This window comes from Lontra canadensis, unplaced genomic scaffold (genome assembly GCF_010015895.1).
Source record: "Lontra canadensis isolate GAN:19392208 unplaced genomic scaffold, GSC_riverotter_1.0 scaffold29, whole genome shotgun sequence".
NCBI lineage: Eukaryota > Metazoa > Chordata > Mammalia > Carnivora > Mustelidae > Lontra > Lontra canadensis.
The window spans coordinates 2,362,600-2,374,512 of NW_022631023.1; the positions used below are offsets into that span (position 1 = coordinate 2,362,600).

General features: G+C 57.8%; 1 protein-coding gene across 1 annotated transcript; it reads left to right on the forward strand.

Annotated features, from left to right (window-relative positions):
- Window positions 1-6,013: 6,013 nt before the first annotated feature.
- CSTB (cystatin B) lies at window positions 6,014-7,866 on the forward strand. The gene is made up of 3 exons (XM_032865253.1): window positions 6,014-6,175; window positions 7,324-7,425; window positions 7,611-7,866. The coding sequence occupies exons 1-3, from the start codon at window positions 6,110-6,112 to the stop codon at window positions 7,737-7,739; spliced, it is 297 nt and encodes a 98-aa protein (XP_032721144.1). The 5' UTR covers window positions 6,014-6,109; the 3' UTR covers window positions 7,740-7,866.
- Window positions 7,867-11,913: the final 4,047 nt, after the last annotated feature.

An 11,913-nucleotide genomic window follows, 5' to 3' on the forward strand; every position in this document is an offset into this window, starting at 1 on the left:
TCCAGAGTGTAACTTGGGCTCAAAGAAAACTCTTTCTGACTTTGATTCTCAAAGTTGGCTCATTTTGCATCAATAGTGGTCTTCCTGCCCGCAAACCACAACATCAACCCGATCAGGAGGAAATACCCCCAAGCCCCAAAGAGAACCAGTCCTCAAGAAAAGGTGATCTATACTCTTTAAAGGGATCAAGGTCCTGAAAAACAAAGGCTGAGAGACAGACTGCACAGCCGTGTGGGAGAGGCGGGACCAGAAAGATGACTTTACTGAGACGATGGTGAGTGAGTCAGTCCTGTGGGTCAGCGCGTGTGTTGTAAAGCAAGATTCACTTCTTGCTTCTGAAAACTGCTGTCTCTGCTCCGTATAGTGCCAACATTTGGGAAAAGTTTGCACAAACTGCTATCTTTGGAACCTAAACTTATCTCAGAATAAAAGGTTTTAAGTTCTAGAAAAGAAAATAAAAGCCAGCCAGGAATGTGGGGAATGGATGTCTTCATCTCGTATACACATCACCCCGTCATGTCTGCCCCACAAAGGCGAAGCCGGGTGTGTCTGTCCGCCCACACCCAGGACTGTGTCCGGTGCTGACAGTGTGGAGGACAGCCGTGAACAGCTCACTGGGTACAAATCAGGAACAGAAGTATGCTTATTTACTCCACAAATAATAAGGGCCATCGTATTTCCATACAGTAGCTCATAGAGCCACTTCTCACCCTTGTCCTGCTGTGAAGGCAGAAAAATCCCTGTTTCTGGATCCTGTGTGTTGCTCCCTCCGCAGACTCCAGGGGAGGACCCTTCCTGCCTCCCCCAGGCTCCCGGCACGCCGTGGGTACAGGTGGCCTCTCAGCCATCCCTGCCTACCCCCCGTCCACTGAGTCCTTACCCGCTGTCCTCCTTGCCTCGCCCTCTGGGTCTCCCAGTTTTCTTACAAGGGCACCAGCCATTAGATTTAGCGCCCCCCCCCCCCCGCCTCTAGTAACCTCTCTTAACTATCCATAGCTGCCAAGACCCTATTTCCAAATGAATGGCTCCTTCCCAGGTTCCAGATGGTCGTGACTTTCAGGAGACACTATGGATCCCACTACAGAATGGGGGAGGAAGATAAAATCAGTAATGTCTCATGAATGGTTACTCCGAGCCTCAGACTCTGCATCCGCCTTTAGCAAACCCTAAAACAGTGCTCCAAGGGAGGTATGATTTTTGCCATCTTGTAGGCGAGCAAAGAGGCTCACAGGTTACACTTCCACCCAGCACGTAGGGGACAAGGCCAAGGATACGCCCAGGCTGACCCACGGTGCTCAGGGGTGTGTGAGTGCCCTCCATCCTCACCAGGACCACTTCTCGGGTGTCCCCCCAGGGCCCCGAGGCTGTTGCCTACAGACCTTCTCTCCAGAATCAAACTCACTTGCTCACGGCATGCACGTAGGTTCCTTCCTCATGTTTATGCTCTCAATTTCTCATTATAGAAAATTAGGGAAATAAGAAAATTTAGAGGAAGGAACCAGACGTAGCCTCATGGTCTGAAAGAACAAGTTGGCACGTATCTGCTCATTCTCTGCATCAGATTTTCGGTTAATGACACACTAATGTATTAATATAACTTATTAATTATATTCATTACACTATATTGACAGTTTCGAAGCTGCTTTTCAATAACATACCTAGCATCTTCCCACGGTATTATTAACTTCTCAAGAATATGCGGTTCTCCAAAATAAGACAACTCTTATTTCTAAAAACAAAAAGTTGTTTAATAAAGCTTCAGAAAAATACAGAAAATCACATGGAGGAAAGTTCTTAAATGCCTCTGACCCACCGTCCGAGGTGGCTATTGGAAACAGCTCAGTGAACACCGCCAATTCCGGGGCTGCTGGGCCCCACTGCGCTCCCGAGAACCCAACTCTCCACGGGAGCCTGCAGAATGGCAGTTTCAACAGGCAGCTGGGCGGGCAGACAGCAGGGAAATAGAGAAACACCCTTCGAGAAGCCCTTCCTCCCAAGGCACAGCCCATTGTTACGGGTGGGACTGGGATGTGCTTCTAAATTCCAGGATGGAGATGCTTATAAATTTTCTCTGCATCCAAGAATTTTCCTTAATTCCTCATACTGATTGCTTCAACTGTGGTTTTATTTGTGATTTACGGACGTATACAAGAAGCAAGTATTTACTTAGTTCCTCCTGTGTGACAGGTGCAACGGCAAGGACCGGCCCCACTGTTGCCCGTCTGCCTGCAAGGACACAGACGTGGAGCAGATGTGGAGAGAACCACTGGGGTGCCCAGCAGGTGCATCAGGTGTACCCCGAGAGTCAGCTGCCCCCCACCACCTGGGGCCTAGCCTTGCCCTTGACTCTGCTGAGGCTTCTCCGCTTAGGAAACCCTTGGCCTGCATTAGTTGACAACAAGGGCCTTTTAAGAGTCTACGTCTGTTCCCTCCTTTGACTTGTCCCAATTTCTGCAGGTCCCTCCACCCCTCCCGAGGGGCTCAGAGCTTCCTCGGCTGGCGCTGGCTCCCTTCGAGGGCGCGGCTCAGAGGTAAAGCCACGGTGCACTCGCTCTGCAGCAACCACAGGTAGCCAGGCCTGGGATGCACCCTAACGCGGGAGGCAGGATACTGGTGCGCCTGCGTGGGACACCTGGTTTGGGGTTTTCCCTCACTGTTACTTCCCTTGCTAGTGACGATGGACTGGTGACCGGTAACTGCTTCGTTGTGTAAATCTTCCATCTTTCCTTTTCGTTGTGTTTTCCTTTCCTTTTTTTTTTTTAAGATTTTATTTATTTATTTGACAGACAGAGATCACAAGTAGGCAGAGAGGCAGGCAGAGAGAGAGGGGGAAGCAGACTCCCCGCTCAGCAGAGAGCCTGATGCAGGGCTCGATCCCAGGACCCTGAGATCATGACCTGAGCCGAAGGCAGACACTTAACGACTGAGCCACCCAGGCGCTCCTCTTTTCTTTCTTTCTTTCTTTCTTTCTTTCTTTTTTAAGGGTTTCTTGGGCTGGTATTTAATTAGCAACGCATTCCGATGACGATTTTTTGCATGCAGGAACACAAGCACAGACAGACTAGCTCTGGGAGCAGGTGTGGGTCACCAAAGAGGGAAGAAAGGAGCTGAGCACCTTGCTGCGGAAGAAGGAAACTTTTGACATGGAGAAAAAAGCCCCTTGCCTTCCCCACGCCAAGCAAACCAGACACTGCACAGCTGGGGCGTCACAGATGTCAGGCGCAAGTGTTGTCCAAGGTCTTGGCTCTAAGAGACGTGATACTCGGTCTTTTTCTCTGGCTCCAGCAAGATGAGAACCCGCAGCTTGAAGGAAGGAGAGATAATGCCAGCCTTTTGCAGTGCCTTTGGATAGAAAAAGTGAGGCTAATTGTGGGAGAGATTTAAGTTAGTGTACTAATTAGAGATAGCATAGTAATAGCACTATAGCTCGCCCTGGGGCTGGAATGCTGTCCCAAACATGTCGCACTGATTAACTCATTTACTCCTTAAAAAAAAAAAAAAAACAACTCAAAAGCCCTGGAGATTGCCTCCCCGCAGAGAAGGCCAGAGAGATGTCCCGCAGCCAGTCCCATGCCGCACAGCCCATAAGAGGGAAGTGTGCCTCTGTGCCTGGCATTTGGCCTCCGAGTCTGCTCTGGGGCTGCTTGCGAACATCTACGTGGTCCCAGACCTGCTGCAGGAGGAAACGGCGGCTGCAGAGAGCAGGATCACAGACGGACTCCACGGAGGGTCCGTGGCCACACCATGTACATGGGACCAGAGAACTCTGACCCACAACCTCTACACGACCATCTGGAAGCCACACCGAGGCCCCAGGGCTGGACCAGTCAGGAGTTGGCCGTGACTGCCCACTTCTCTTCCCCTCCTAACTCGGGACAGCCGTCCCTGAAATCAACCCCACAGGATGCATGGTTTGTGAGCCCGCCCACAGTCTCCATGGAGCTCACCTTCCTTCTCTTCCATGCACCTTCCTTCTCTTCCATGACAAAGCTGCCCCCATCCCGGCCTGCTGTGGATCTTTGCCCATCCCCAGGGCTGCCGGGGGCCAGCTTTTGTTTGCTTTCCTTCGGATTCTCTTTGCTTATTCCCCCGGGCATAGCCTCCTGTCCATAAAATCGCAGCACGTGAGGACCGGGGTCCAGCAGGGAGAGAGCGTGTCAGACCCAAGGAGGCATGTGTTGTAACATAAAATTTCACTGTGTGAGTTCAAAGGTCTAAGTGGCTTTATGGAATGACCCGCTAGTAGACTGGCATCCCCTCCAGCAAGAAGAGAAGAGCTGGGGCAGCTGTACAAAAGGTAGGGTTGTTACAGGCGGAAACAGTGCAGGACAATCAGTGAAAGAAAAGATGGTTTCCGGTGAGGTTACCTTTCCTGGGGTGGGGGGGGGGACAGGGCTTTGAGCCAGCAGATTCCCTCCTCTTCTTTGGGGGCAGGGAGAGGGCCCCAGGGACAGGGTACCTCCCTGGGGACCTCCAAAACATCCTCACGGGCGGTTAGGGTTACACTTGGTAGGGGGAGGTTGGGACTGGGGGGCGGGTGTGGTTAGGTTAGCGATGACTTCCTGGCTTGGTGACTTGGCCTAAGTGGCTCCATTCTGGGCCTGATGGTTTTCTTTTTAACACATTGCACGATGGAGCAAAACCCTCTGGGGAGGACAGAGAGAGGAGGGGAAGGAGAGGGCAGCAAAGCCCACTGAACTGCAGGGAGAATTGCCTTCCCTTCCCCATCGTGACAGTTGTTTTCTGATGGTTTGTTTTCCGTGTAGGGAGGCTCTCCATTTTTATGGAGTCAAACCTGACTCACACATTTGTGCAACTGGGAGTGGGTTGTGGGATCTGCCCTTCCCCACTCCTCAGGGCTCAACCACACCTCATCCCTACTGAACTTACAAACTGGGCGCTGCCCTTGCAGGTACCAGAAAATCTTGTCTCCCCACGCACCTGCTCGCTGGGCCCACCAGCAGATAAGGGTGGGTCTACTCCTGCCAAGTCAGCAACCACTGAGGGGGGAGGCCAGCATCCAATGAGGGGTTGGCCACAGGTGGCAGGGGTCTGGACCTTTCTAAAAGACCAATCCTGTCTGGACAGCTCCTAGCCTGGGCCCTACCCCTGCTCTGAATAAAGTGTGGGACCCTTCCCCTTCCCTGGGTGGTGTAATCTGTCTAATCTTAACCCAAATCCTATCCTAACCAAGCCCTTTCCAAATGCCCTTGCTCTGACCACTCCTCCCCGAGCCTGGCTGGAAGTCTTGGGAGCCATCTCCTGCCCATCCCCCGACAGATTCGTGTCTCCTCTGTTCACACATGCCAGCCCTCCACCGTGCACTGGGTCACATGCTGGTGACTAACCTCCATTGTTAGTCAGAGTTGCCGGGGCGGGGAGGGGGGCCAGGCCTTGAGGACGTGGGGCTCAGGGCGGCTGAATGCATAGGGGAGTGAGGCCGGGCAGGGCCTGATCCTGGACTCTGGGATGCGCCAACAGCCTCCTGCCCTGTCCCCTGCTCCTCCAGGTCCTGGCTGGGCACAGGCTCCTCTCCCCTCCTCCGGGGGCTCTCATCTGGGGTCGGCTCACCACTTGACTGCGGCCCGCTCCCCACCCCACCCCAGCACTGCGTCCAGCCCCGCGCAGGGTGACTCCAGACCGTCCCCTCCAGAACCCACCCCCACCCCCATGTGGGCCGGACCCCAACTGTCCCCTGCAGTGGGGACACTCCGCCCTGACCCGCCAGAGAAGGACGACACCGAAGCTGCAGTGCGGGGACGCCCCTACAGCACGCGACCACTGATCCCCACGTGGTGCGGACAGTGAGGGTCCCCGTGGTCCCCCGCTCGGTGAGCGCCCAAGGGAGAGGACAGCGACGGTCCTTCGCCCCTGCGCACCGCCGCCAGCCCCCTGCCCCGCCCTCCTCATCCCCCGGCCCTCCGCCGTCGCTCCGGCCCCGCCCTCGGCCCCCATCACTCCGGTCCTCGCCCCGCCTCAGGCTCCGCCCCAGCCCCGCCCCCGGGCCACGTGACGTCCGCTTTTTTAGCTGAGCGGACACCTGGGCGCGGGTCGCTGCCCCGCCCGCCGCGCCTGCCCGCGTCCTGCTCGGCTTCCGTCCGCCGCCAGCATGATGTGCGGGGCGCCCACCGCCTCGCAGCCCGCCACGGCCGAGACCCAGGCCATCGCCGACCAGGTAGGCGGGAGCGGGCGGGGCTCCGGCCGGGGCTGCGGGGCCCGCGGTGCCGGCCCGGGGTCGCCTCCGAGAGCGGCAGGTGGCGGCGCGCGGGGGCGCGCGGGCCCGCGGAGGTTGCGTCTAGCGCGCGGAGAAGGCCCGGGACTCCTGGCGGACGCCCCCTCCCCGGGCGCCGGGCACCCCGGCCGGACTCAGGGGCCTCCGCGTCCGGCCGCCGAGGAGGGCGGTGACTCAGCCCCACGGGACCCGGGGAAATGGGGAATTTGCAGCGACTGCGGGGCGACCCCGCCCGGGCCGCGGCTCCGCGCACTCCCCCGGCCGCCCGCGCCTGAGGGCCCTGCCCTGCCTCGCTGCTCCTGCTTTTCCCGGACAGACGAAGTCCTCCCTCGCCCGCGGAGTGCTGGGCGTGTGTCAGGCCGCGGGCCCTAATCTGGTGTGGGGCGCTGGGAAGTGACCGGCGGCAGTGGGGTTGCTGCGAGGGGAACTGCGGCGGCCAGCGCGGCTGCTGACGGGCGGCTACGAGGAGAGAGGCCGCGCCGCTCCTCCTGCACGTCCCTGCTGGCTCCTTAGGGGAGCACCCCGGGACTGACCCCGCTTCCCAAGACGTTGTGTACCTGCCCCGATGAGGAGTGCCCGCCAGTCCTGTCCTGGGGCCTCCCCCGTACCTGACCTGGGGGCTCTTTCTCCCCGTGGGCACCGGTGTCGGAGCCGCCCTTCTACAGGCAGGGGCGGGCCTGGCCAGGCAGGTAACGGCATCACCTGTTACCACCCTTGCCAGCAGCCTAGGGCTCTCCTGCCTCCAGTCCCCAAGCAGATGAAGGGGAGGTGGGCCCTTCTGTGGGTGTCGCTAACAACAAACCCCCCCCCCCCCCCCGCTGCCAGTTTTGTGAGCTCAGGGTCCGTTCCGTGGTGCACACTGGGCATGGCACTTGCAGGAAGAAGGGGGCTCCGGGAATTGTTTTCTGCCCCTTAGGGGGGAGCTAAGAGTTGAATGTGTCCCCCCGCTGTAAGGAACATCGGGTTACAGAACGTCTGTGACGGGCGGCACAGGAATCAGTGTGTAAGCGTCTCATATGAGAAGTAAGTGGGGTGAGCCCCTCTTGCAGGGGGGAAGCCACTAAGGTTCCCCGTTCTGTGCCCTCCCCAAGGTGAAGGCCCAGCTGGAAGAGCGGGAAAACAAGAAGTTCGCTACCTTTAAGGCCGTGGAGTTCAGGAGCCAAGTGGTCGCTGGAAGGAACTACTTCATCAAGGTTAGTGTCACCACGGGGGGCGGGGGGCAGTGACCTGGAGGCTGGGAAGCAGGAAGCTGATGACCTGAAGGGATCTGTCCCCCTACCCTGTCCAGAGCCTTAGGCAGGCTGGCCCAGCAGGGACACGTGGGGCCACAGGTCCTGGCTGCCCCTCACTTGCCTCTCCCCAACTTCCGTCTCTCCAGGTTCAAGTTGACGATAATGAGTTTGTGCACCTTCGAGTATTTCAAAGTCTCCCGCATGAAAACAAGCCCTTGGCCTTGTCCAGCTATCAGACCAACAAGGCCAAGCATGACGAGCTGGCGTATTTCTAGCTCCCACGCTGAGTGGGGCCCGTCCATGTGTTTCTGTCCACTGTGAACACATCTGGGATCAAAAGCGAGTGTCGTTTCTCCATGGGGCCACTTGGGGGGCGGGGGGAGGATCACGCACCTCTCTTGCGTCCCTGCCTTTGTCTTCCTGCCTTTTGGTGGGAGAGACAAAGCACTGTCACTGATCTTAATTACTTTCAAAGACGGCTTATATTCTCTTTAAATACACATTTTTAAATCTTCATGAACTTATTCCTTTGTTGGGGTGTTTTCTTGGAACTGAAACCATAATCCTATACAGGAGCATCGAGCGGTGAAGGGACGTGTTTCTGTGGTCATTCGCAAGCCCCAAGCCTGCTGTGGCACAGGGAGCCCTCCTGGGTCACACGCCAGCTGGGGCTCGCTGTACGCTCCTTCCCACTGCAGAGCTGAGCCCAAGGGTGGTTGCCCAAGGTCACAGCAAGTGGGCAGAGGACCCAGGATTCTGGGAGACCGTGTTCGAACCACAGCTCCCCGCACTCATGCCTCGACTCCATGCGGTCTCCCCCATAAAATGAAAGGATTTGGGTAGATCTGGTTCCAGAGCATTAGCTCTAGGGCATCTGGACACATTCACACGCTGCCTTCCGCTCTCGCAGAAACACAGATGTGTGTGCAAGAGGCCGTAACCTTCTGGGTAACGCAGGTGGGCGTGCAGGACAGTCGGTCGGCCTCGCTGCGCCCCAGGCCACCTGCAGGGTCTCTCGAGAATCTGCTCTGAGCTCAGTGTGCCGAGCCCGGGGCCGGCACATGTCTTGGGTTCTCCAGAGGGTCCCTGCCGTCAGGGACGTCGGTCCTGTGCTCGGTTGGCTTTCTGTCCGCATTTCGTAAATAAAGGCCACGGCATGACCACGTCTGGGAGAAGGAGGGAGGGTGTGGTGTCTTGTGTGGCTCAGGTCGTGGCAGAAAATCATCCTTGAGGGTTCAGCTTGGTCTCAGATTCCCAAACCTCTTTGCGTCTGTGGTGTGAGGGGGCCTCTGGTGTCTGGATCTTGGAGGGAAGAGCAGAGCACGGGAGGGTCGCACAGTGGGCAGAGAGTTCCAACGGTTTGAAGAAGAAAGCCCTAAAACGAGCCATGTGCGTCCTAGTCTCTGTCTGTCCTGGATCTGGAAGAATGGGAAGCTTCCCTAACAGGCTTTTTACTCTCGGCCGTCACGCCATTTTGCCCTGAAATGAAGATGGAGCATATTTCGTAACTCAGCTTGGGGAGATACTCGGGAGCTGGTTTGGGGGACATGCTGGGCTGGAGCTCCTCCACCTGCCCTACGGCCCCTCAATGTGGGGACCCGCATGGGGCTCCTGTCCGTGTCTCCCTACGACAGGATTTTCCTCCAGTTGTGCCACTCACACACCAGGTAGCCCTTCGTGCCAGGCTGGTGATGCCCCCCCAACCACGGCCCCTCACTGAGCTCTCCTCCATCACCCCTGGGAGTGCGCCAGGACCAAGAAGCCCACGAAAGGGACCTGGCCCACGGCTGAGCGTCCTAGACCCCGCGCTCAGGTTCCCCAGGTGGGAACGAGTCCCCTGGGCCAGCAGGTGGGCCGCCTTCCCGCTGCCCAGGAGCTTCCTCTCCTCTGCCCAGAATTCTTGCCAAACGTCACTTCTCCCCAAGCCTGACCCTGGGCCCCCCGGGCTGCCCAGGTCAGCACACTCAGCCAGGCCGGGTTCTGCCCATCCAGGGGCCCCTGGATTCCTCACCAGCTCAGAGGTCCCTAACTGCTCCCGGCACATGCTGCCCGCGGAAACCACAGTCAGCTGACTTAGATCAGGTGCACGCTGGCCTAGAGATAGAGGAGCCAGTAACGGATGTCACGTGGGTGCTGGACACAGTCCTCCGTGCCGCTTGCCTGTCACCACCAGGTGGGGTGTCTAGGAGACTCTGCCTCAGCTGCTTGGAAGTGGAATTCACATGTTTTCTGTCCTTGCAAAAGCAGGCATGTGGCTCCAGCAGACAAGGGCTAGACAAGGAGAATTCTAGAGGAATGTGTGAATTCCTCTACAGTCGGGTCTGGCCACAGGCTTTTAATCTAGGACTCCAATTACAAACTTGGGAGAACAGATTTGTAACCTATTAAGGGTTAATACTGCTAATGCATAAAGAACTCTTAAAAGTGGGGAGAAAAGGGAGCGCCTGCGTGGCTCAGTGGGTTAAGCCTCTGCCTTTGGCTCAGGTCATGATCTCAAGGTCCTGGGATCGAGCCCCGCATTGGGCGCTCTGCTCAGCCCCCCGCCCCCCGCCTGCTTCTCTGCCTACTTGTGATCTCTGTCAAATAAATTAAAAAAAAAAAGTGGGGAGAAAAGGATGAAAAATCCTATTGTAAAATAATCAAAGACCGGAACACAATCACAGTTAGAATGTCCATGTAGCAGTTTTTTTTTTTTAAAGATTGATTTACTTGAGAGAGAGCGAGAGCGCGAGCCCACAAAAGGAGAAGGAAAGACAGCAGTCCCCTGTGCAGGGACTGGCGACCTCTCGGGACTACACAGGCACACACGTCCTTGCAGCTGGCGCTCCCGCTGCACGGTGACCACGAGCAGAGTCGACAGTGGTTGACACCTGGGAGGTGGTTGACAAGTGACCAGAAGATGGAGGAGGGGGACCCTCACCTGGTTCAGGGCTTCCTGTCACTGTACCGTATCCCATTCACCTCTGCAGGACCCGGACCTCCCTCCTGTCCATCCTGACCCACCCTGGCCTCTGCTGTGGCAGCTCTGGCAGCGATGTCCGAACCCGTGGGACCCACGCCTCCAGAGCCCAGGGTGTCCGCCCCCCTGGGAGGTGGACTTTGACCGGTTGGAGATGGGAGAGATGGGAGACTTGGAAGCCCAGTGGGCAGCCGGGCCACACCCCCCATGCATCTTCTCTCCCTCTTCCTCCCTCCCTCTCCCTCCCTCCTTATCCCTTTTTCTGTCTCACCTGCCAGCCCGGGATGGCACCCCTTTCATACTACTGTAGCTCAAGGGTGGGGCCTAGGCTCTTCTCCAGGAACCGGGTCTGGAAAGCTCCAGGGTGGGGGCCTGGACTTGAGGCCAGTCTTCAGAACCAGGAATCCTCTCGATGGCTGAGATTTCCCAGCTGTGAGCGGTCTTCTGCTAGACCTTCTGTGCAGAGCCTCAGAGAGACGGGTGACTGGGTGAAGACCCAGATAACCTCGCCCCTGTCTCTTTATAGGACGTGGAGGGCTGACCTGGGTCCCGCCGAGGATGGGCCCGAACCTGTGGATGTTAACTTACTTGGCAAGGGGACGTTCAAGGTGTGATTAAGCTAGGGGTCTTGAGTTGAAGCGGTGACCCCGGGCTCTCTGGGGGGCCCAATGTCACCTTGGGGTCCTTAGAAGAGGGACTAGGAGGGCCATACTGCCGGCTGTGATGTGGGGGGCACGCGCCAGGAGTGCAGGCCTGTCTGGAAGCTGGAAACGGCAGAGAGTAGGTTCTCCCCGGAGCCTCCAGGAGGAAGCAGCTGGGCCCACCTAGCTCGACCTGTCCCCTCCCTGCCCCCAGCACAGTGCATGCGCCCGCGTCGCTCTAAACCACGGCAGCCACACACAGTCGTCCACCAGGAGGGCCTTGGGGGCCGACGAAGGGGCCTGGGAGAGTCCGCAGTGGTTTGACATGAAGCGAGAGGCCTTTCGGACACAAAGCGATTCCCCCGTTCGGTCGCACCCTCCTGTGCCTCTCTGGCAGGCGAGGAGCCTGGTACTCCCAGAGACCGCCTGCGGACCTACTCGCGAAGGTGTGGGTGAATCACGGCGGGAGCTCTGTACCTGCCCGGCCAGCGTGACCAGTGCCGGCCCGACGCAGGGCTGAAGGGCCCAGGAGAGGCAGTGACAGGGACCGATGGGTGGCTGAAGCCTGTTCTCAGACTCTGGCCTGGAGGTATCAGGGAAAGGAAACCCCACCCTCCCTGGCACCCCTGCCCTCCGGCAGGGCTCACAGGCCAGCCCCCAGGGCACAGCGCAGATGGGAGAGGGGACCTGGGCCTTGGCTGGCAGGTCAGCTCGGGTCAGGTCCGGCAGGCTCATTCCTTGGGGGGGGTCGTGTTCAGCGGGCGGGCTGTACCAGCGGAGCGGCTTCCTGTACTTAACCGGGAGCTCCTGATGGGACAGAGATCACTGAACAGCACGACCATCACCAGA

Coding starts and splice junctions, on each gene's coding strand:
- CSTB (XM_032865253.1), top strand. CDS start 6,110: ATGATGTGCGGGGCGCCCACCGCCTCGCAGCCCGCCACGGCCGAGACC. Junction 6,176..7,323: donor CCCAGGCCATCGCCGACCAG/GTAGGCGGGAGC, acceptor GCCCTCCCCAAG/GTGAAGGCCCAGCTGGAAGA. Junction 7,426..7,610: donor GAAGGAACTACTTCATCAAG/GTTAGTGTCACC, acceptor CCGTCTCTCCAG/GTTCAAGTTGACGATAATGA.